The 23529-nt window shown below is 36.9% G+C and overlaps 1 protein-coding gene across 14 annotated transcripts in view; it reads left to right on the plus strand.

The window, feature by feature from the left end:
* FAM13A (family with sequence similarity 13 member A) overlaps positions 1-23529 on the plus strand; it is a 337557-nt gene that overhangs the window by 263179 nt on the left and 50849 nt on the right. For 10 of the 14 annotated variants that reach the window (XM_061419687.1, XM_061419691.1, XM_061419689.1 and 7 more), the window contains 3 exons: positions 7835-7879; positions 10546-10722; positions 16903-17089. In XM_061419687.1, the coding sequence (XP_061275671.1) occupies positions 7835-7879; positions 10546-10722; positions 16903-17089 (409 nt within the window). The remainder of the gene's footprint in view (positions 1-7834; positions 7880-10545; positions 10723-16902; positions 17090-23529) is intronic. The other 4 variants (XM_061419685.1, XM_061419690.1, XM_061419696.1 and 1 more) reach the window with 1 other exon arrangement.

A 23529-nucleotide genomic window follows, 5' to 3' on the forward strand; every position in this document is an offset into this window, starting at 1 on the left:
GAACAGAGGAGCCTGGCAGTCTATACGGTCCATGGGATTGTAAAGATTTGGGCATGACTAAACAAGAGACATTTTATTATTTATTATATACCCAGCTAAATGTGAGGTGAATCTAAAAAAATATTTTTTAATTAAGAAGTAGAAACCTGATTATAATCATTAGTGGAGGATCAAAGACAGTGATGAAATTCTCAATTTCTTGCAAGGAAGGTCAGAGAGTAGAAGCAGGAGTCAGGAGTTGTAGGGGGCTTTTCTGGTTGATTGTTTTTTGTTTTTGTTTTCACTGTTTATTTAAATTAAGTAATTTATTTTAATTGGGGAATAATTACCTTACAATATTGTGATGGATTTGCCATACATCAACATGAATCAGCCACAGGTATTCATGTTTCCCCCTGCCCCATCCTGAAAGCCCCTCCCAAATCCCTCTCCACCCTATCTCTCTGGTTGTCCCAGAGCACAGGCTTTGTTTTTTTGTTTTTTAATTTTATTTTATTTTATTTTTTAACTTTACAATATTGTATTGATTTTGCCATATATCAAAATGAATCCGCCACAGGTATACACGTGTTCCCCATCCTATTGTTTGGGTTTTTGTTTCAGTTTTGATAGTTATAGATGTTTGGGTATGAGAGACAACAACTAGAATTGTGCATAGGACTCCTATATCCCCAATCACCTCAGAAGAGCAGAGACAGAAATCAAAGGAAAAGAGAGCTCCAAACTTATAAAACATAAATCAAAATGCAAAGCTGGAACAAATATTTCAGTTACAACTGTGTAAGTATATTAAATGCTTTGATAATAGTTAAAAATGCTTTTTTTAAATGACTACTTGAACTATGTTTTGTTCAAAAGAGTTATACCTAAAACAAAATAGCACAGGAAGATTAATAATATAGGATTTATTTGATAAGTATGGATAGAGAGAAAACAGATAGCAATAGCAATATCAAAACAACTAAAGTTTAAAGCCAGATCCATTAAATAGGACAAACCTAGACTTACTTTATTGGGTAAAATTCATACTAAAACTATAAAGGTTATAAATAATAAGTATGTATAAAATAACTTTGCATCATCATATAATTTTTTTATTTTTTTAATTAATTTATTTTAGTTGGAGTCTAATTACTTTGCAATATTGTGGTAAGTCATATAAATTTAAACTCTTAACCGAGATAAACATGCAAACACATTTGAAGTATCAAACTTATACATACCACTATATGTCTATAACAAACAAAATTTATAAAATAGCACTGAGAATTCAATAAAATTAGTAAGATTTAAAATAAGGAAGCATCACATTCACTAAAGTTTGCAACCTACAAATAGGGCTTAGGCATTTCTGCTGCTTCCTAAGAAATTACTCAGCTATCTCTAAAGATTCTTGAAAAGTAGAGATACTAGCAGTCATATCTTCTAACCACAGTATAATTAATAACAAAAAGTTTCCAATCAACCCATGGAAACTCTCCTAAAGGGAGGAAGAATTTCCAATAGGAAATAAAAATTTCAAGTACAAACTGGAAGAAAAAGGGGAAATGTACATATCAAAATCTGTGGAATGAGATCTAAGCTCTTTTTAAGAGGTACCTTCTTAAAAAGATTGAAAATAAATGAGCAGCTACACCTTCAGAATAAGAAGTTATAAAAAGGAAGAAAAGCAACCTCTTGGAAACCCGAAAGGATTTAATAGTAATAAAACAAAAAAAGCAGAACTGAAACTTGAATCCAGGAACTTGTTCTTTGAGAGTAAAGATAAAAATGAAAAGAATAAAATAGAAAACCTCTGGTAAACGTGGAAAAAAAAAAACTGAACAATACTAGTAATCAGAAATGAAGTTTGCTGTGAGGGATATGGTAGTTTTTGAAAGACTGTAGAATGCTTCATGCCATTTTATGCTAATAAACATGAAAATAGATGAAATTAAAAGTTTTCTGGAATGCATAAATTTTGAGAAGAAAATTTCCACACGAATCCAAAAAGTACTTTTAGTAGTCTGTTTTAACTCTAAGAAAATAAATAGATGTGTAGTCAAAGATTTATGTGAATAGTAGCATTATTTGAGACCAAGATTAGGTCTATTATTAAGGACATGTCTAAAGCCCATTACATGAGATGGAATCAGAACTGTGTAAAGTTGCGTGAGGTACTGAACCTCTTGGAATGTCAATTTCCTCATCTATAAATGGGTATAGAATATATAGTGGCCTCTCTTTTCATTTCTTAATTTTGCTTTATAAAGACCTTAGTCTATAAACTAAAAAAGAGAAAAGACTCTTAATTTCTTTTTATGCAAAACATGTTCGATGCAGGATACAGGAAGCTTGGGGCTGGTGCACTGGGATGACCCAGAGGGATGGTATGGGGAGGGAAGAGGGAGGGGGTTCAGGATGGGGAACACGTGTACACCCATGGCAGATGCATGTTGATGTATGGCAAAACCAATACAATATTGTAAAAAAAATAATATAAAAATTTTTTAAATAAATAAAAAATAAAAGCTGGAGGAAAAAAAATAAATATATAAAATGGAAAACCCAATAATTAGGGCCTGGAAGAAGCTGTACAAAAGGTATTTTGACGTTTTGATTGGCTCTGTTTAATATTAGAAAATATTTAATATAGAGTCAAAATTTAAATTGAAGAATAATTTTTTCCTTCAAATCAGCCCTAAATTTAAGGGACTAGGTTGTGTGTGTTTCAGTAAAAAAAATGTGAGGATAAATATTTTCCTTTTCCTGAGTCACATCCGGTGACTCAGTAGTGTTTTCAGCTTATGTTCTGTATTGTATGCACAGTATATAATTTTTTAAAAATGAGGCTTTTTAAAAATCCTATAACACAAAATAGTGATGTGATTTTTGTCAAATCTAAATATCTATAAATGCTCCTTTAAATTTCTGCATATGCTAATCATAACTAAAAGTTAAAGCAAAGGGAATAAATATTGAGGAATTAGTGTATTTGTTTTAATATAAGACATTGTAGAAAATTGAATTAAAATCATGGAAATAATTTAGAAATCCATTATACAGTTACGAGGAAATAATGCTGTAATTATGATGTTGATACTGTGTATCAACTTTTAGTATTTTCAGATGATACTAAAAATACTGTATTCTGTTAAATAAGCAAATTAAAAGTTTCATTTTATTTTGATGACTAGTTACAGGATCTTCATCCTTAAGTTGACACAGACATCATGTAATTGTCTTTTAAATTCTTACTCATTAAAAAAATTTGAGAGAATATAAGTATTATTTCTAGAGGAAAAGGATAATTCTGTTAGACCTAATGGTTCCCATTAAAACAATATCTTATGGGCAGGATTTTACACCCCCTAGAAAAGAGAACATAGTGAAGTTAAAGGACAGACAGAAAAAGAGAACACATGCTTGTTCAAGATATCTGGTTTCAGAGATTTGGAAGTTTTCTTTATTTCAAGTCAAAAGATCCAATTAATGAATCACTTGTCAACAAGCGTGCTGTGCATCTTATCACATGTAAATTTTATAGACTAATATTTCTGAGTATAATCATTTCTCAAGAATGTTTTGCTAATAGAAATAAAGAATAAATATATTTAACTATGTCATAGAATATATTTCAGAGTAGACTTACTATCTGTTTTGAATGACCATACCAGGAGAACATTGACTCGCACTATCACTTAAGTAGACTTGGGTAATGAAATTGACCATAATGCTGGATTTGCACATGTGCTTATTTATTCAGTTTTGAATAATCCCTTCATCAACATTAGGAAATGAACTCTTCCATATTCAAGTATTTATATTGCATAAATAAAAGATTTTCTTAGCAAATCAGTCAAGGGCTCTGAATGAACCCTTGACTGATAATGAACAATAAATAATAACAATAAACAATAATGAAAATAAACAATAATAAACAATAGCAATAAACAATAACAATAAAGTTCATTATTCTTAGCTCTCTGCAGGAGATAAAAAACATGTAGATGGAAGTCTTTCACTTTAGCTTATTTGCTTATTGCCTTTTTGTTAGTGTCTTAAAATTACCTCTGTGAGCCAATTATAACAATGGAAGCAGTCCCTATTTCTGCCATTAATATTCTTAGAAATCTTGCCCTTCGTAACTTGTTAAGCATATCCCACAGAAACTGTAGACATGATTGGATACCTGACCAAAGCCATTTTGGAATCTGATAAACCTTAACTGTGACTGACACCATCATAAAACTAAATATGCAGTTATAACCTTTTGTAATGTTTTAGACTTTGGGGCAATAAACTTGAAACTGAGATCGTCTTATTAACTTTTATAGCTCGAAGAAAATCACAGAGATCACTAGCCAAGGCTTTCATTTTCTGTATGAAGAAACCATCCCAAAGCAGCCAAGCTAACCAATAATCTGACTATGATTGCCGCTAATTAACTACAGATTCAGGACCGGAACCTCTCTTTTCTGATTCCCAGTGGATAACATTCTCTTTTCAGAATATTTTCTTTAGAAAAATTCTGTTTTAAAAAAGCCTGGAAGTATGGACATGTTAAGTAATATCAAAAATTCCAAAGGCCTATTACAGAAACACAAAAATATAAATTTTTATAAATTTGACCTAAGAGAAGTGTATTAACAAAAATCAATATGATTTAATTACTAAGTCTTATTATTGATTTATTCATTTATTTTGCATCCTGAGAAAGGCTCTTTAAGACTGATTTAGATGGCTCGGGTCATTTTTCTTTAAGCTCTGAGGAAAATTTTGATGTATGGCCTTTTATTAACAGAGTAAGTTTTCCAAATCGTATCTAAAGCACTTAGAATGTTTAAAAATACATTACCATGTGTAAAATAGATAACCAACAGGAATTTGCTGTATGGCTTAGGAAACTCAAACAGGGGCGCTGTATCAACCTAGAGGGGTGGGGTGGGGAGGGAGTTGGGAGGGAGTTTCAGAAGCCAATATGTATACCTATGGCTGATTCATGTTGAGGTTTGACAGAAAACAGCAAAATTCTGTAAAGCAATTATCCTTCAATTAAAAAAATTAATTAAAAATTTTTTAATTAAAAAATATAGTGGTTGTGGTATGTAGATCATTGAAGTTTTAATGAATTTTAGTTGCAAGGATTTGGAACCTTGTTAATCAATGTCTTCCACGAATCAACAGCATCATGATCACTGGGGAATTTGTTAAAAATGCAAAATCCCAGCTTCTCCTTCCCTCCACCTAGACTTACTAAATCAGAACCTGTGTGTGAACAGGATCCCAGGTGATTCTGATGCACATTAGAGCTTGAAAAGCACCTACTCAGAGAGTTACGAATCTCAGGACCTGGTCCCGTTTGTTGTCATTCCCTTCTCTGTTTCTTCCCCACAATTTTTCATCTTCTCCTTCCTGCTCACCAAAAAGGAATATCAAAATATCATTATGTGCTTAAAAGCAAAAAGAAGATCAGATCAAAAGTGTATAGAAGGAAGGAGAGGAAATGTATCTTCCTTCTGAGATGGCATGGCTGGCTGATTGGCTGACTGTACTTACATGTCTTTGTCGTGTTTTTAGTATCTTAGCAGATCTATATTCTTTTTCCCTCCTCTGGGTTCTCCCAGAGTCATTATTCACATTGGCCACTGCTCCCAAAAGCAAGGTTGTGTAACTGCATGAGAAGTGGAGTACAGGAGTAAATTATACAGTGTTTAATTTACAGAGGGTGAGCCACAAAGCATCAGAAGTCAGGACTGCCCGTTCCAGCTGAGGGCAGAGAGCAGCAAAGGATTTATTATTGGTTATGTAACCTGGAAACCTCTGTGAATAGCAGACATTGTGAGACAGAAATCGTTGTAATTAAAAGCAAAGTTAAATACCTAAGTCCATGCTTCCATATACGAAGATGACTGTAGTGAGTGTTTCTTCTAGTGAGTGATGGACTGAAAGTCTAGTATAGTGATTAGGAGCTTAGACTCTTAAGCTAAAACTCTTTTGGTTCAAATTCCAGGTCATCTACTTCTTGACTCTGTGACTGTGAGTGAGTTACTTAACCTCTCTAACCTCTTCATTTGAAAATAGGGAAAAGAAAACAACTGTCCCTACCTACTTCATGGGGTTATTGTAAACAGTAAATGAGAAAAGCTGTGTAAACAATACTTAGCACAATGTCTGAAACATAGTGAGCACTCAGCAATCATTAGGGTATGTTTGTTTGTTCATTCATTTATTAACGAAGGTTCTTCTCATAAGTTTCTCATAACTACACAATAGCATTTTTTGTACAGGTTTTCTGGGATTTGTGGTGGTGTGTGGCCATGACAAAGAGCTTTAGCTAAAGGGATTCTCTGAGGCGGAAGAGTGAGTGTCTGTTGATCACCTCTAGGATAATGACTACTGTTGGGTATGGTGCTGGTGGTATGTAGTGTCATGAAAGAAAATGAGAAATGTTATAGAGTCCCTTGAGGCACTTAGAGTCTAAATGGAAAGAGATGAGATGCATATGGAAGAAGCAACACATTCATATGCTGAAAATTCTGTAGTATAAATGAGAATGCCCAGAATGATTGAAAGGCAGCCATGAATATTGATCTTGCTACTAGCAGTTTGTATTCTCTTCAGGTGTCTTTTACAAAGAGGGACTTGAAAGTGGGAGAACTATTAGATTTGTTAGGCAAAACGGTAGTTTGGCATGCACAAAGGATTTTTTTTTAATTTGATACTTTTGAACCTTGATTTACAAGGCAAGTAAGCACCACAGGGCAGAATGTGAGAAAGTACTGCCACTGGTGCAGTTAGAGCAGCCACCAGCCTGCACCTCCCTGTGCCAAGGTACAAATCAGATAGTATTCTATCGTTTCACTGTTCCGCTTTATATTGACTATTTTTTTTTCTTTTACTACTTTTCAATACTTTCAAAGAATTCAGGATTTGGAGAAAATGAGAAAAATGAGGAAGTTTATAAATGCTCGATAGAAGGGCATTAGGTGTTAATTAATTAAGTGTTAAGATGAAAAGTTGGAGAAGGAAATGGCAACCCACTCCAGTACTCTTGCCTGGAAAGTCCCATGGACGGAGGAGCCTGGTAGGCTGCAGTCCATGGGGTCACTAGGAGTCGGACGCGACTGAGTGACTTCGCTTTCACTTTTCACTTTCATGCATTGGAGAAGGAAATGGCAACCCACTCCAGTGTTCTTGCCTGGAGAATCCCAGGGACGGGGGAGCCTGGTGGGCTGCCGTCTCTGGGGTCGCACAGAGTGGTACACAACTGAAGCGACTTAGCAGCAAGATGAAACGTTATGGAACTCAAGGTGTTTTTCCATCGTGAGGAACTTAGGCAGAAGAGGTGGCTCAGGGAGAGTCCTGGAGAAAACAGTGTTTGTTCCCCGTTCTCTGCCCCCCACCACCCCTGCCCAATGTTTAGAGCAGTTTTAAGAAGATGCTCCTGTCTGTAGGTCTGAAGGGAATGGGGAGGAGAGATGGACTTGGGCTGGGGGAGCTAGAAACAGAAAAGCAGTCAGCTGCAATTAACATTTCGGAAAAGAAGAAGACCCTGGACTTAGGACCATGGCAGTAGTCTGAGAGGTAGAGATGGTTTTTCCAAGATCACTTTTGAAATTATCTGTCATGGACATCTTAAAATGGAGAAAAAAATGCTGTTTGGAAGTAACCACCCAGGGCCATCTCTAATCTAGATAAGAGAAACCAGCATCTGTCAGTGGGTGATAAACTGTCATATGAGGGTTGCTCAGGGCCTGGCTAATACTTCCAGCCCAGGATCCCCTCATAGGTTTTGTTCACAGGCTCTGGTGCTCTGCTTAATCTGACGTCCTTTCTTTTGCTTCTTTTTCAGCAGTGCCCACGTATCCCAAGTCAGCAGTGTGTCATCAACTGGAGAGTAAGTGGTCCAGATTGGGCTTTTTTCCCCTCCTTTCACTTACTAAGCAGTAAAAAAAAAAAAAAAAAACTATTCTAATGGTGTGCTGCATTGGAAGATTAATACAGTACATAACCAATGATGTTTTTTTGACTACCCAGAGGAAAAGACTAAATAAGAAATGTTCCTATTTGAGTTTCTGTGTGGGCGTGGGACTGGAGAGAGCTTGGCCATGTGAACATCTGAGATTTTCTATTTATTTCAGTCAAAATAATGTTAGTCAGTTAATATGTGCAAAGCAGTCTGTGATTTAAGAAGTGTCTTGCCACTAAAGGTGAAGGTATGAACATACATTTTACTTCTTCCTTCATTTGTTTTAATCAGCCTCCATTTATTGGCCACCTGTAATACACTAAGCATAGTGTTAGGTGTCTGAGGTTAAGTAAGCCTTGGGCACTGTGTTTGGGGACTTCCCAGGCTGATAGAACACAGAAAAGGAAGGAAGTTAGTGATGGCAACAAGTCCTTTTTCCTCTGGGCAGTGGCAGTGGAATTAATTCTAATTAATCTACTAGTCACACTTAATTCTACTTTAATTCCACTAGTCACAAAAGTCTGAATTCCAGTTTTCTACCCCCACCTACTCTCTGACCACATTGTTCATTGTGCTTCAGCTACGTGACACAGCTGGGGCCTGGGTGGGCCATTTGGAGCATTTTCATCAACAAAGATCAGGGGGATGAGGAGTGGTGTTGATATCAGGTGGTATAATAAGGAGGAAGAGAAAAGAATTAGAAGAAGCACTAATTAGTATAAATTTGGATCTAATAGAGCTTCTTTGGTGGCTCAGATGGTAAAGAATCTGCCTGCAGTGCAGAAGACCAGGGTTTGATCCCAAGGATGGGAAGATCCCCTGGAGAAGGGAGTAGTTATCCACTCCAGTGTTCTTACCTGATTGATTTGGGAATTTTTTTCTCCTCCTTATTAGACAAGGAAGCAATCAGAGGGCAGATTTGATCTCTCTTATCTTTATGAATTTTAAAGAGATTCTAGAGTTATGCCAAGACAGACATATTCTTGCCTGTTTATTTCCTAACAACTTCTTATGTGACTTGTATAGTGTTTGGAAAAGGTGTGGGTTTGGTATGTGTATATATATTAATTTATTTAGATTCCTAGGTACCACTATTAGGTCATCTCAAATCATTGGGATGTGGAGTTCAAGATATTAAAGTTCTTATGCCCAAGTCAGACTGCACTTGTTTTAATGAAATAGTTTTAATGAAACTAGTTTTAATGAAATTACTATAAGTCTATTATAAAACTACCTTTGGAAAATCTAAAAGTTCTTAAATTGTTAAATTTTCAAAGCTCATTTTATTTAACTAAATTTATTCCTCAGTCTGACCATTTAAAACTATATATTTTTATTTTAACAGCTTTACTGAGATGTATATACAAAAACTATACACATATTTAATGGACACAGAAAAGGAAGCAAGTTAGTGATGGCAACAAGTCCAACTCATTAATTTGAGTCTGGATGTGATTCTTTTCTCAAGTGAAGGAAAACACGCTTTGAGGACTGTCTGTTTAGAATTCTTCATGCCTGCTTATTCAGAATTAAATAATGAAGTGATAAGAGTTTAGGTACATTTTAAGACTGTATAGGTTTAAAAATGATACCTTATCTTATTATCACTTTTGTCAGCCCCTGTGCTTACCTGTTTTCTTCAGGTTGAATAAAATAAATCTGTCCTTCTCTCTTCAGTAGTATATATTGGGATGTTTGCATGAATACATTTTCAATCATATTAGGATGTTTGTATGAATACATTTTCAATCATTTATATCACAATTTAACTGAATAGAGATTCAGAAAGTTTTACCCTTCTGTTATTAAGAGTAATTGCTCTGGTAAGTTGTTCTTTTTTAATAGTGTTATTTTCTATGTAATTTTATCTTCAAGAAATTCAAATAGTAGGGATCATAAAATTATTTGTGCCAATTTGCTTTGTAAGTCATACTGTCTTCCCCTGCAGAACTGGTATGAAATCTGGATGATACTTGCCTTTGTAAGAATAGGTTCATTATTATTCCTTGAGGGAAAAAAATCTTTCCTCATTCTGCCTTGTATTAGATGATCCTTATTTCCTGAATGCCTCCTGTAATTGTTGCTGGATCTGCTGTGAGCATTTCAGTAATTCTGGACCCACAAAGATGGAAAACGCAATTATCTGATTGGTGGAATATGTTGCATTTAGTTTTGTTTCTCATTCACGGTGCAAATATTGGAGGATTAATTTCTCATACTGTCTTTGCTCATGAAGTGGTAGTAGATATTCCATTGGAAATGCTGATATTTCCAATATTATGGGGACTTTTTAATTGAAGAATAGTTGATTTACAATGTTGTGTTAATTTATGATTGTACAGGAAAGTGATTCATTCTTTTTTAAATATTCTTTTCCACTATGGTTTATCACAGGATACTGAATATAGTCCTCTGTGCTATGCAGTCGGGCCTTGTTGTGTATCCATTCTGTATTTTAAAGCTTGTGTCTGTTAACCCCAACCTCCCAGTCCATCCCTCCCCCAACCTCCTCCCCGCTTGGCAGCTACCAGTCTGTTCTCTATGTATGGAGCCATATTTTTAAACACAGTTATTGATTTTTTTTTTTTAACCAGGCTCTTAGAAAGAACCATCCGGTCAGCTGTAGAACAACATCTTTTTGATGTTAATAGCTCTGGAGGCCAAAGTTCAGAGGACTCAGAATCTGGGGCATCATCATCTTCCTCCACATCCACCAAACAGCGACGACGCCAGGCTAAGGAGCAGGATGAAAGTCGACACAGCAGAGATGTGTGAGTTGGCATTGATACTCTTGTTTACATTTGCTCTCTTCTTTTAAAAATACACGATACATGTCCAAATTCATGACTGTTATAGCACTCTCATTTCAGTATTCAGGTTAAAACTTTAAAAGTTTTCATTTTGACACTTCTAAGCTTGGTTAACATTTGGAAATTCACACGTGATTGAATAAATATTTCATTTTCATCTGGATGTTTCGTATGTGGTGGGAAGCTACCTCTGATTTAATACATTTCATGGCTTTCTCGTCAATATCTTATTTAGAGGGATCCTGCACCATTGGAGGAGAAAATTGCCAGATGCCTGTCTAGAGGTGGTTTTTTCCCTTGTTAGACAACATTCAGCTTGCTGTTAGATTTTCTTATGAGCCAGCAGATTCCCCTACTTATATTGACCTGATTAAATACCAGAACGTCACTGGAATGCTCTGACAGTTGATAATGTTTTAGTATAAGAAAGGCTGAGCTCAAGTCTAACAAAAGAGGAAATGCTTGAGTTCTTTATTATTACAATGTCTCATTTTAAAGCATTCTCTTAGCATGAACTTCAAGAAGAGTATTACAATAAACTCTTCTCCATTAAAAGCTTTAATAAAAATACAAATGAATAATTACCATTCATGTTATTGAATAATCATGATTTAAATTGTTAAGGAAAATAAATTTATATATAATAGACTATATTCTCATATTTTTCCTGCAAGTTTCGCCTACTGTAGCATTTAGTCTCTATAAAGTTATTTTGTACTTCTTATTAAATGTCAAAGACTAAACCAAACCCTAGTTCCCCACATTCTTTTTCATCTGGACTTGTCATCTATGCCAAAATGTTTATGGGGAAAAAGAAACTTATCTTTGCTTAAAGATATAAGATAAATAGTACAAGTAAATTCCATGCTGCACATGCACATTATTGAGATATTTAAGAGCTATTTTAGCAAACATAATTTTAAAAATTAAAAAGTATCAGTTATATAACCCACTGACTTTTCATGTGATAATAAGCAACACTTTTTTGAAAACATTTGTTTTGGAGCTGGTGGGTAGGAGGGGGTGCTATAACATTTCCTTTTAGCAAATAGGAAAATTATAATATAGGACATATTTACATTTAAAATTAGTTACTGAGTAAGCTTTATAGAAAATGTTTAGGAATATAATTAGTTTGTATACTGCCTATATTGTGTTATTCATCAAGCACCAGTTATTCATTTAACACTGTTCTTAGTCTCTGCTTTATTTTTTGCCACACTGTATGCAACAGCACTGCATTTTTAAAATCCTTAGTGTGTCACGACATCATGCTTTCTGCCCTTGTTGTTGGGACAGAGAGGAGCATGTGAGCACAAAGCTGGGCAATAGTCCTAGTGGTGGTAGGTGCATTGGGTGGACCAGGGAGGACCATGGCAGGGGTAAAGTCAAGAGTGAGCAGGGTGCTAGCCAGGGAGAGAAATATGAAACAGAGCATAAACACTCCTGCAGAATTTAAATACAGTTTCCCACATCTGAGGATGTTTCTGTAGAAGTTACCTTGATTGTTCTCCACTATCAACATCAAGGGAACAAAAGGAGATGGAGAATGGAAGAGACTAACTAACCATCTTGTTGCAGGGAGGGGCCCCCCTTCCAGAGCCCGAAACTAGCCTTTTGTCTAACACTCGGAAGTGAATTGTCCAAGGAGACACATGTGCTGGCAAAGCAAGAGACTTTATTGGAAAAGGGCACCTGGGTAGAGAGCAGTAGGGTAAGGGAACCCAGGAGAACAGCTCTGCCATGTGGCTCGGCTCACAGTCTCGGGTTTTATGGTGATGGGATTAATTTCCGGGTTGTCTTTAGCCAGTCATTCTGACTCAGAGTGCTTCCTGGTGGTGCAAGCCTTGTTCAGCCAAGATGGATGCCAGAGAGAAGGATTCTGGGAGGTGGTCAGACATGTGGTGTCTCCTTTTGACCTTTCCTGAACTCTTCCGGTTGGTGGTGGCTTATTAGTTCCATGTTCCTTACCAGGACCTCCTGTCGTAAAACAACTCATGCAAATAGTTACTCTGGTGCCTGGCCAGGGTGGGTGGTTTCAGTCAGTGTGCTTCCCCTGACAATCTGAAGAGGTGCCCATGAAGCTGTAGCCTTTTCCTCCTCTGGAGTTCCTTTATCGCTCATCCTTCTCACTCATCATGGTCAACTGTGTGTTGAGTGAGAGAATCTTGGCGTGCAAACTGTTTATGGCAGAAGAAACTTACAGTTTCACTTGATTCATTTCCTTAGTATGTGGTCTGGGCAATCAGAAGTCCCTTTCCATGCTCCTTGTTAGCCTCACCCTCCTGGTCATAAGGCCCCTCCTAACCTGTCACCCTGGTCACTGTCATGTCTTGAGAGTCCTTCTCCTTTAGCTTTCAGCCAGTACTGAATGGCTGCTCCAAGCTCTCCACGGCTTTGGAGGAACAAGGCCCTCTCTCTCAGAGCTCTAGCTCTGCTACTTTTGCCCCCCACCCAAGGGCCTCTTCAGTACATCCCAAGAGATGCACTTAACATGGTGTCAGATTTGAAAATGTTAAGAATCATTACTATAGCCTATAGCAAGTATGTTTTTCTCAGTGTTCGCTTATACATAATTGATTTGTTTTCTAAGATTTCTGTCAAGTTTTGCTTAAAAAATTAGGAAGAATTAAAGCTACACTTCACTATCTTCTATTCAAAACTATTAGCCCTATGGAATGGTTTTAAAATGTTTTTGAAAAATCCATGATATGTTATTTTGCCTGCAACCATTTAGAAAAATATCCCCATGTTTCAGGGTGAGGTTGGAGAGTCAATAAAGTCTGTACTAATACCATTATGACATTTTTTTAAAAAAGCAATGCAGAAGACAGACTAGAAATACTTTAATGTACATGATTTCTTATTTGTCTCAGTTCATAAGGAAACATGATCAGGCTTATATTATTATTTATTACACTAAAATTGTAAAAGTTTAAGGAATATATTCATTATGTGAGAGAGCTCAATTTAATTCTCATTTAAAAATTGACCATCTGCCAGAAGCATGAAAATATTGTTGAATCTTGGTGGTGGATATAAGGAAGTTCATGGTGATAGTCCCTGTATTTTTCTATGTTTGAAAGTTTTGTAATAAATATTTTTTAAAAAGTAAAGCATGGCTATTGAAAATGATTTCAATTTTCTGAAACACAATGAACTAAAAAATTATACCTGTTTTTATTATATAACTATGATGTTAAATTCCTACTGCAAACTAAAAGAAAATCGTGCTATCTTAGAGTATTAAAAAGTTCAGTATTGCCAGAACATCACGTGTGCATGCATGTAGGGGAAGGAGGAAACTCTGAAAAAAGAAAACCTGAGATGTGGAGAGCGAGCGTGAGAGGCCCCCAGGATCTAAGTTCAGGTTAAATCGCGGTGACGGCAGGTGTGCGAGTCGGGATATTACTGGAAGGACCGTGCTCCTGTGCTCCTCAGGGTCGCCCAGGCACCGACTCACACAAGAGCAAAGAGCATCCTTTGAGGACAGCAGGATTTCCACCTAAACACAACTGCACAACTAGATTTGGGAATATTTATTTGAACAGGATTTATTCCAGTCATTCATTCACTATTCAAAAAGATTAGAAAATAAACTTGGTCCTTTAGTTTCTAAAAATAATGTTTAGCTTTTGTATTAATCTGCTCAAGCTGCCATAACAAAGTACCACAGACTTAAACAACAGGAGTGCATTTTCTCACAGTTCAGAGAGGTCGAAGTCCGAGATCAAGGTGCTGAGGGTGGGTGCTTGCTGAGGCCTCGCTGCCTTGCTGGCAGTGCCTGCTCAGTGAGGGTGTCCTCACACGGCCTTTCTCTGTGCTCTCCGGTGCCTGCCTCCTCTTATAAGGATGCCCGTCCTCTTGGATTAAGTCCCCACCATCATGACCTCACGCAACCTTAGTTACCTCCTCAGAGGCCCTGTCGCCCTGGCAGGTAGGGCTTCCTCATATGAACTGGGGAGGTGGGGGACACCGTTTAGTCCTTCAGTTCAGTTCAGGACCTCATTTGTGTCCGGCTCTGTGACCCCATGGGCTGCAGCACACCAGGCTTCCCTGTCCATCACCAGTTCCAACAGCTTCAAACCTAAAAATTCCTCCATTAAAAAATTATAATTGGATCTATATCCCAGGAATTAAGAAAATACAAAGGCAAAGAAAGAGACATAGTTAAATATTAAACTCATTGTGAATTTGAGAGAGATTTAAGAGTGTTTGTATACGTGCCTGCATGTTAGTCCCTAGCAACTTTTCCTCATGTGTTCATTTATTTTATACTTGGAATATTTCTTATAAATGTAATATACATCTTTTATATAATTTTACTAAATGTACATATGTGTACATTAAAGGTATAAAATAAGGCTAGATTAAATATGGAGTATTAAAAATCACCAAGATAGTGTAATGGTGAAAATATTATGATAATATTTAATTCATACTTTTGCCTCCATGATAGCCTAAGACAGGATATGAATTTAAATTACAGAATAAATATTTAATTTACTCTGTTTCATTTGGGGATATGATTGGTAGTAAAATATGTTCATTTATTTTTACACTTTGGAGCTCACTAATTTCAAATACAGTTTTGGGTGGTTAGGAGTTATCTTTATATATTTTTAAAATTGAATTATAGTGGATTTACAGTGTATTAATTTCTGCTGTACAGCAAAGTGATTCAGTTACACACATATATATACATTCGCTTTTATATTATTTTCCATTATGCTTTATCCCAAGATATAGAATGTAGTTGCCAGTGCTATACAGTGGGACCTTGCTGTTTATCCATTCTATATGCGACAGTTTACATCTGCCAACCCCTAACTCCCACTCCATCCCTCCCTCCCATCCCCTTGGCAACCACCAATCTGTCTTCTATGTCCGTGATTCTCTTTCTGTTTTGTAGTTAGGTTCATTTGTGCTATATTGTAGATTTCACACGTAAGTGATATCGTGTGGTATCTGTCTGTCTCTTCTGACTTAACTTAATTTAGTATGGTAATCTCTAGTTGCAGGGAAGTACCTTTAAGGTCACACCATGACAGAGAGTAAGTCTCATTCATTTGTACCTGACCAAATGGTGCTGCTGCTGCTGCTAAGTTGCTTCAGTCATGTCCAACTCTGTGTGACCCCATAGACGGCAGCCCACTAGGCTTCGCCGTCCCTGGGATTCTCCAGGCCATTTCCTTCTCTGATGCATGAAAGTGAAAAGTGAAAGTGAAGTCGCTCAGTTGTGTCCGACTCTTTGAGACCCCATGGACTGCAGCCCACCAGGCTCCTCCGTCTATGGGATTTTCCAGGCAAGAGTACTGGAGTGGGGTGCCATTGCCTTCTCTGAAATGGTGCTGCACTGATGGTTTAATTTGTTCTGTGATGTAGTAAAAGACAAACACTTTGACAAGTACTCTAATTTTCGTGAAAAACCTCTTAAAAGAGAATGAAAAAATGCTTAAGGGAAGCATTTCAAGAGCGTTAAATGAATTAAATTCTGTAATTAAAACTTCTAAAACTAAGTCATGAAGGAACTTTAGTTACAAGCTTACATTCAGAAACTGGTACTGGGAAGTAATGAATCCATATTTCAGTTGAAATGCTTTCTTTGTATTCCGTAGTTCTTGTTATATCATTTTTACCCAGATCATCTAATATAGGCAGATTTAGGTATTAATGCATTTATACTGTGATAAAATGTCTTTCTCAATTGGAGAAAATCAGTGTCCCATTCTGGAGAAAAAGATGTATTTCCTTTTCAGATTTTTCTTAATATATTATATTGATTTATAAGATCCATGTACGTGTATGTATGTATGTATATAAAACCTATGAATAATGGAAAAATGTCTTTGCAAGTTTGCACAATTCCCCTGGTTTTGAATACAGATTACTTTCGGTACAAATACAAAAGCTTTTCATTGGTAGAAACACAGCCCTCGCCAGTTTGCCTTTAGGAATAATTTCTCTTTTAATCTGATACATTTGGCACCAAGTGGTCTCAGGAGTAGCACTCTGCTCAGGTTTTTATAAAAGATGAAACATGGAATTTCTAAGCACTCTTCTTTCTGCATGATGCAGTGTCTTTAAAAAGTCCTTTTTACCTTTTAAAGTAAAATGAAGCTAATTTTTTTTCAATTTAAGGGGACGTCTCAACAAAGAAAATATTCCTTCTGGCTTCAGCAATCTTGATGAATGTATGTTGAATGCTTGTGAAGTGGAAAAATTATATGAAAATACTTCTGGTTATATTGGAGAAAGGGGTAAACCTAAACGTCAGAAATCCAGTTCCAAACTTTCTGAGCTCAATGAAAATCAAGATGGTCTTGTGGTAAGTGCATGATTCTATAAAATTTTTACTTGTAGCCAGTTAGGAAATACCACGTCTCTTTTCCTTGCTTTGTAAAAAGTAAAAATTAATGTCAAGCTCAAGTTTCACAGAATTATAGGACATGAGTTCTGAAAGAGACCTTAGAGGTACTAAGTATACGCACTTTTATTTCTTTTTAATAACTATAAAAATCAAGTTCACGAAACACTGTATTTTGCCAAAGGAAGCAGAAACAGCACAAACTTTGATTTCTATGTTATTGAAATTGGTCTGACTTTTATCTCATTCTTTTGAGCATTTTTAAACTTTATTGTTAGAATAAAATTATCAAAGCATTTTTCCTTATTTTCCTCCATTTTATCTGTTCTTATTTATATGAATATAAAAAATTAATGAGTTTAAAGTGAGGTAAAAGAAAAATACATATGGAAATAGGATCAACTGTCTTTGTGTTCAGAAATCCCTTTGTGTTCAGAAATTTAATTTCAAAGCTATACTCTATAGTTTTTTTCCCCCTATCTCCTAAACAGTTACCTCAGACCTAAATGCTGGTTCGTGAATTTGATATATAAGTTATGCAAGTGAGTTTAGTCAATAACTCAATACTTATCCAGTTTAACTATAAGTATACATCATCCTTTATTGTGTATGTTCAGTTTCTTTGAAAAGTGAGAACCAAAGTCTGTCTTCTGATTTCCTTTAGCTTTCGGAAATTTAATCCCCCCAAAAAAACTGAAGTTGAATTTTATAACATGAACTGGAGTCCCTAATAAAAATAGGTAATATCCATTCTCTCACAGTGTTTAAAGCCTCTCTTCTGGTTTATCTCAGCAGCTTTTACCTCCATGCTGGGTTTTCTATAAATTTAACAAAACTCATGGACCACCTCTTTTCCCATTGTCAGTTTCTGCCTGCACTCAGAGAAAATTCCCAGTTTTATTCCTCAAAGAAAATATGCATAAATGCACATCTGGGGAGAGCATGTTTGCTCCATTCCCCCCATATGTCCTGATGCCCTGTTTCTGGAAGCAAACTGATCAGCTAGAGTAAACACAGTCACCCACCTCAGCCTGGTGTCTGACACCGTTCCACAAATACAGCTTCCCAGGCGGTACTAGTGGTGAAGAGCCCATCTGTCAGTGCAGGAGACATGAGAGACACAGGGTCTCTTGATCCCTGGGTCTGGAAGACCCCCAAGAAGAGGCTGTGGTAGCCCATTCTAGTATCCTCACCGGGAGAATCCCGTGGACAGAGGATCCTGGTGGGCTATAGTTGATGATATCGCAAAGAGTTGGACATGACTGAAGCGACTTAGCATGCATGCAAGCTTTGGAACCATTATACATTAGTTTTTAACACTAACTTAATTCTTATTTGAAGGAAAAGTAAAATTTTTAATAAACTAAATGATACTAACTCTGTTAGCTCTTTATTCGGCCCATGATTTGTTTTCACCAGTGTTTTTTTCTACCAGGAATAGTATCTTAAATTAGCTAAGTGGTAGTAGCTAATGAAACTGGAAAAGTATATTTATTCCTTAGAATACATGTGTGATTACTAAAACTGTGGACATAGTTGATGTTTAAAAACATTTGGATGAGAGAGCTTAATTCCATTCTGTGTTTTTTTTTTTTTTTTTTTTCTGTGAAAGGATTTGTCCCCATCTTAGCTGCCAGTCTCCACATTCCAGGATTGTGCAGGTTACATGTTAACATAAGTGAACTAAGTGGAACGTGTCTTTGTTGCAATGAATAATTTAAAGCCCTGCCAACACAACTCAGACAGAAGCACTTTCTCATCTGTGAAGTGAGGGTATTCTCAAAGATATTTCCTGATTCTCATATTCCATTAATTTTAAATCTCATCTTCACAGGTAACCAACCACAAAGCAAATAGCCAGGGAACATGACAGTGACTACTGCTTAGACTACATCCTGAAAGTGAAGTTGTGCTTCTTAACTTCCTACTTACTTTTAAACTTCTATTTTTACTTTCCCCCACTCTCCTCCAAAACCTTCTCTTATTCCTTTACAAGCTTTTTATACACTGACTAAACTTTTGTTTCTGGAAAACATATGTAATAGTATACCTTCTCTGTGCCAGGAAGTATTTCAGAATCTGGGGATACATCTGTGAGACAAACAGGCAAAAATCACTGCCTTCATGGAGCTTACATTCTAGTGGGAAAAACAGACAAAATCAAGGTAAAAAAGTAAACCATGAAATATATTACATAGTGATAACTATTAGTAAGAAAAATAAAGCAAAAAATGAGGCTAGAAATTATAAATGGGCAGAGGTTGCAATTTTAAATAGAGTTTTTAGAGATGGCCTTCCAAGAATTTGATATTTGAGTGTAAAGATCTAGAGGAAGTAAGGAAACAAACCATACTATCACAGCAGGTTCAGAGACGCCAAGAAAATCACTTATATGAAATGTTCAAGAAACTGCAAAGATACCATTATGGTTAGAAGCGAATGCGGACAGTGAAAAAGACAATGGAAGGTGAGGAGAGAACAAATTAAGCAGGGCCTCATAGAACATTGTAAAAACTCTGCCTTTAATCTGGGTGAGATGAGAATCCGTGTGAGGGTTCTAGGTAGAGCGGTGATGTAACTTACTGAAATTTGGTTTGACCACTGTGTTGAGAACGGAAAGGACGCAGCCAAGGGCAGAAGCAGAGAAACCAGTTAGGAAACTGTTGCAATAATCTAGGCGTGCGCTGATGATGGCGTGAACTAAGGTGATCCTCAAGCCAGCACATATTGCCTTGTAGGCTGCGCAGGGCCCTGCGGTAGGGGACATTGTTCACATTGACTAAAATGTCCTCCTAGAGTACTGTATTGCAGTCGTCATGAGGTAATAGATATATTTTGATATATTTTGAACATAGAATTGACAAGATTTCTGATATTACCTGTGTAGTATGAAAGATAACGCCAAGGGTTTGGGCCTGAGCAGCTAGAAGGTTTGTGAAACCGATTTACTGAGATGGAGAAGAGAGAAGTTTGGGAGTAGTATCATGGTTCAATGTTGGACATGTTTTTTTGCGTTTGTTTGTTTGGCTATTCTCTGTCTTAGTTGCGGCATGCGAGATCTTTGATCTTCATTGCATCGTTTGAACTCTTAGATGTGGCATGTGGGATCTAGTTACCTGACCAAGGAACAAACCCAGAGTATTTAAAGTCAGTATACTAGATGAAGTAGTCAAGGGTGTGAGTTTGAACAGACAAGGGAAGTGACCTCAGGGACCGTGAGCCCTGAGGCCTATGAACATGCAGAGGATGGGGAGATAACAGGGAACCAGTAGAGGAGACTTAAGAAGGAAACAACAGCAAAAAAGGAGAAAATGAGGTGTGTTTGATGTTTTGGAAGCCAGGTGAACCAGGTATCTCTAGCTGGAAAGAAGGTCAAATGGTTAACCGAGTAGAACAGTGAGAGTTTAGCCATTGGAATTAGCAAGCTGGAGATCACTCAGTAAGAGCAGTTTTGATGGAGACATGGGAGCAAAGCATTTTCCAGAGAAAACAAGAGGAGAGGAACTGAAGAGTTTGAGTGATAATTTTACAGTGATCTCGCCAGCCCATTACACAGCCAAAAAGATCTAAAAAGGGCAACTTGCAGATTAAGAATCTCTAGAGTGGGAACTGTCTGTAGTAATTTGCCTTGTTCTTTTCCCTTTTGAACTATCATGAGCAGCAGAGACCGAGAGACTGCAGATAGTTCTGAACTCAGAAATTAGTGGTAGTGAGTGGCATTGAGTACCTCTAACGATTGCTGTGGTCAGAACCTTCTGCTCTCTTCTTGCACCACCAGCTCACATCTGTGCTCTTGAGCCTCTCTCAGATGGAAAGCTTTTTTGCTGTTTTTGTCTTTGAACAGCTAAAACAGCAAGTTTGTGTTTCAGTGACTTCCTTCTTTCCTGCTTCAGATTTTCTAAACGTTTTTCTAAAATCTAAGATTAAATATCCTTGAAAATTATGTTGTCTGCATCTCTCTCTCTACGTCTTGTACATGTGCAAACATATACACTCTCACTCACTCACTCATGCACTTTTCATTGCTTCCTCACCACTAGCTCATTTCTGTTGGCCTAGAAAATGCCTCTATCTCAAAAATATTCTTTCTAGGGCACAGTTTAACAGTTTGAATCAAAAGCCATAATTCAGGCATTTTATCTAATAATCCTACCTCTGCTATCCTGCTCTGGAGATAGCATCGTACATATGAAAAGGACCAGAAGTACTGATTTGCTCACCACATGGTTGTCTATAATCATGGAGAATTAGAAGCAATTTAAATGTTCAAAAGTAAGAGACCAGATAAGTAACATTTGTATGTCAATTCAATAAGATATTATGCGTCAAATAAAAATTACGGTTCTGAAGACTATGTAATAAAGTGAAAAATGTTTGGCAAAGTATATTTTAAGTGCTTTGCATATATTATCAATTTTAATCCTCCCAATAACCCATAAAGTAGTAATTATTATTATTAATACTCTCATTTGAACATGAGGAAAATGAAGCACAGAAGATAAACAGCTGTCCAAGGTCACAAATAAGTGGTGGGGCTCGGGTTCCATGATACTCTCCCTCAAAAGTAGGTATATAAGGAAGCAGTATATATAGTGCGTGCATTTATGTGTGAATGCAAGTATATAAATATCTTCCTAGAAAAACACACAAAGGAAATATACCTAAAATGACTGAACAGTAGTATTGTGCTGGTGATGGTGATGGTGGAAGTATTAGGGGCAATTTTTACTCCATCCAAATATTCTTTATGTGATTCTACTAATGCCTTAATAAGATTTACATTTATATATTTAAAAAAACATAGTCTAGTAGCCCTTTTATTCATAAACAGCATCTGTTTAATCTCATGTACACCCTCTGAAATCATAGGCAGGGATCAAGGAAGCAGCTTAGGTCTTACACTCAGGCCTGAATTTCAGTTCCAGCTTTATCATTTAATAGCTATGGCAAGTGAGCAGTTACTCTGTAACATGGGAGTATTTATCTCTCTTTGTGGTTTTTTGTGAGATATAAGTGCAATGAAATGTGCTAAATAATAGGAAAAACTGAAAACAGTACCTATATAAGTTCTTTCTGCTCCCTCTGTTCTGATGGTCAATCTTTGCCCTTCATTTTGCCATCAAAAATTTTAAACAGTCTGCAGACATTTCCAGTTCTTTCCATACTTGCTAATGAACTCCTGTAATTCAGATTCTACCCCCACTTCTCTGAAGAAACTCCTTTCTCTGTGTCGCTGGGTGACCGTGTGGTTGTTTCTGGTATGTTAAGACCTCTGTGCTGTTGTTGGCTTGGTCCTTGGCCTCCTGAAGTCCTTGTGGTTCTTGACCCTCTGTTCCTTTTTCTCAGAAATCTTTCTCCCTTGACCTCCAGGATGTTGATCTCTCTTTGTCCTCTTAACACAGTGACCCTATTCCTCGTCACTGCGTCCCTCACTGACTGGTTTTCCACAAGACGTGCTTAGATGTAAATGTTACACAGATTATCGCCTCATCCCTTGCCCATCAGTACTGCACCTGAGAGCTTCTCTACTTCTGCGGTGTCAGATGTCACCTCTTTGGAAGTGACTTCCAAAGCAACACTTCCATGATGCTCTGTGAAGCTCACCTTAGACAGTGCTTTCAGGTCAACATGTGAAAATCAAATGAATCATCTTTTCCTCCTTAGTCTCTCTTTCACTCATCTGATTTCACAGGTCCTCATCTTCTTAGTCATTTTCTAAGGCCTTTCCTTTTCCTTGTTCCCAGTCCTTCTTCCAGTGTTTGTCACATGTCAAATCTAGTTGACTCTACTTTAAAAATATGCCCCCCTTTCCCCTTTGTACTGCCATAGCTGAGGCACTTTTTATAACTAGTCTGGAATATCAGGACAGCCACCTAGCACATCTTCATGCGTCCACTGTCTCCTCCATCCCCTCCAAACCATTTTGCCTGTTTATAAGAACAATCATTTACCTAATGTTGAAAATCTCAATTCTTGGTTTTAATGCAATATAGCCCAGCAAGAACTCCTGTCAAAAACCATCTGACAGTGATTCTCTTGAGTGGTGTCAATATAAGGTAAAAAAAAAAAAACAAACCCACCGTTTGAACCGCAGATGGAAACATATTCATTCCTTCAAACATACAACAATGGACTGTATGACAGGCGCTGTTTTAAGCACAAAAGACAAAATGGTGACCCAAACAGACACACTGTCGGCCATCTGGAAGTCTACATTCTCAAAGGATGAGACGGATAAGAAACAAACCAACATGTAGTCAGATGGCAGCACGTGCTGTGGAGAGAAGTGAAGCGGGGTGAATCAGATTGGGTGTGGGTGGGAAGCTGAGGATGGACACTGAGCAGATTGAGTCTTCAGGTCCGGTGTCGCTGAGAATGGCGCTTATGCAGGGACCTGTGAG

The sequence above is a fragment of the Bos javanicus genome, chromosome 6 (assembly GCF_032452875.1).
Source record: "Bos javanicus breed banteng chromosome 6, ARS-OSU_banteng_1.0, whole genome shotgun sequence".
NCBI lineage: Eukaryota > Metazoa > Chordata > Mammalia > Artiodactyla > Bovidae > Bos > Bos javanicus.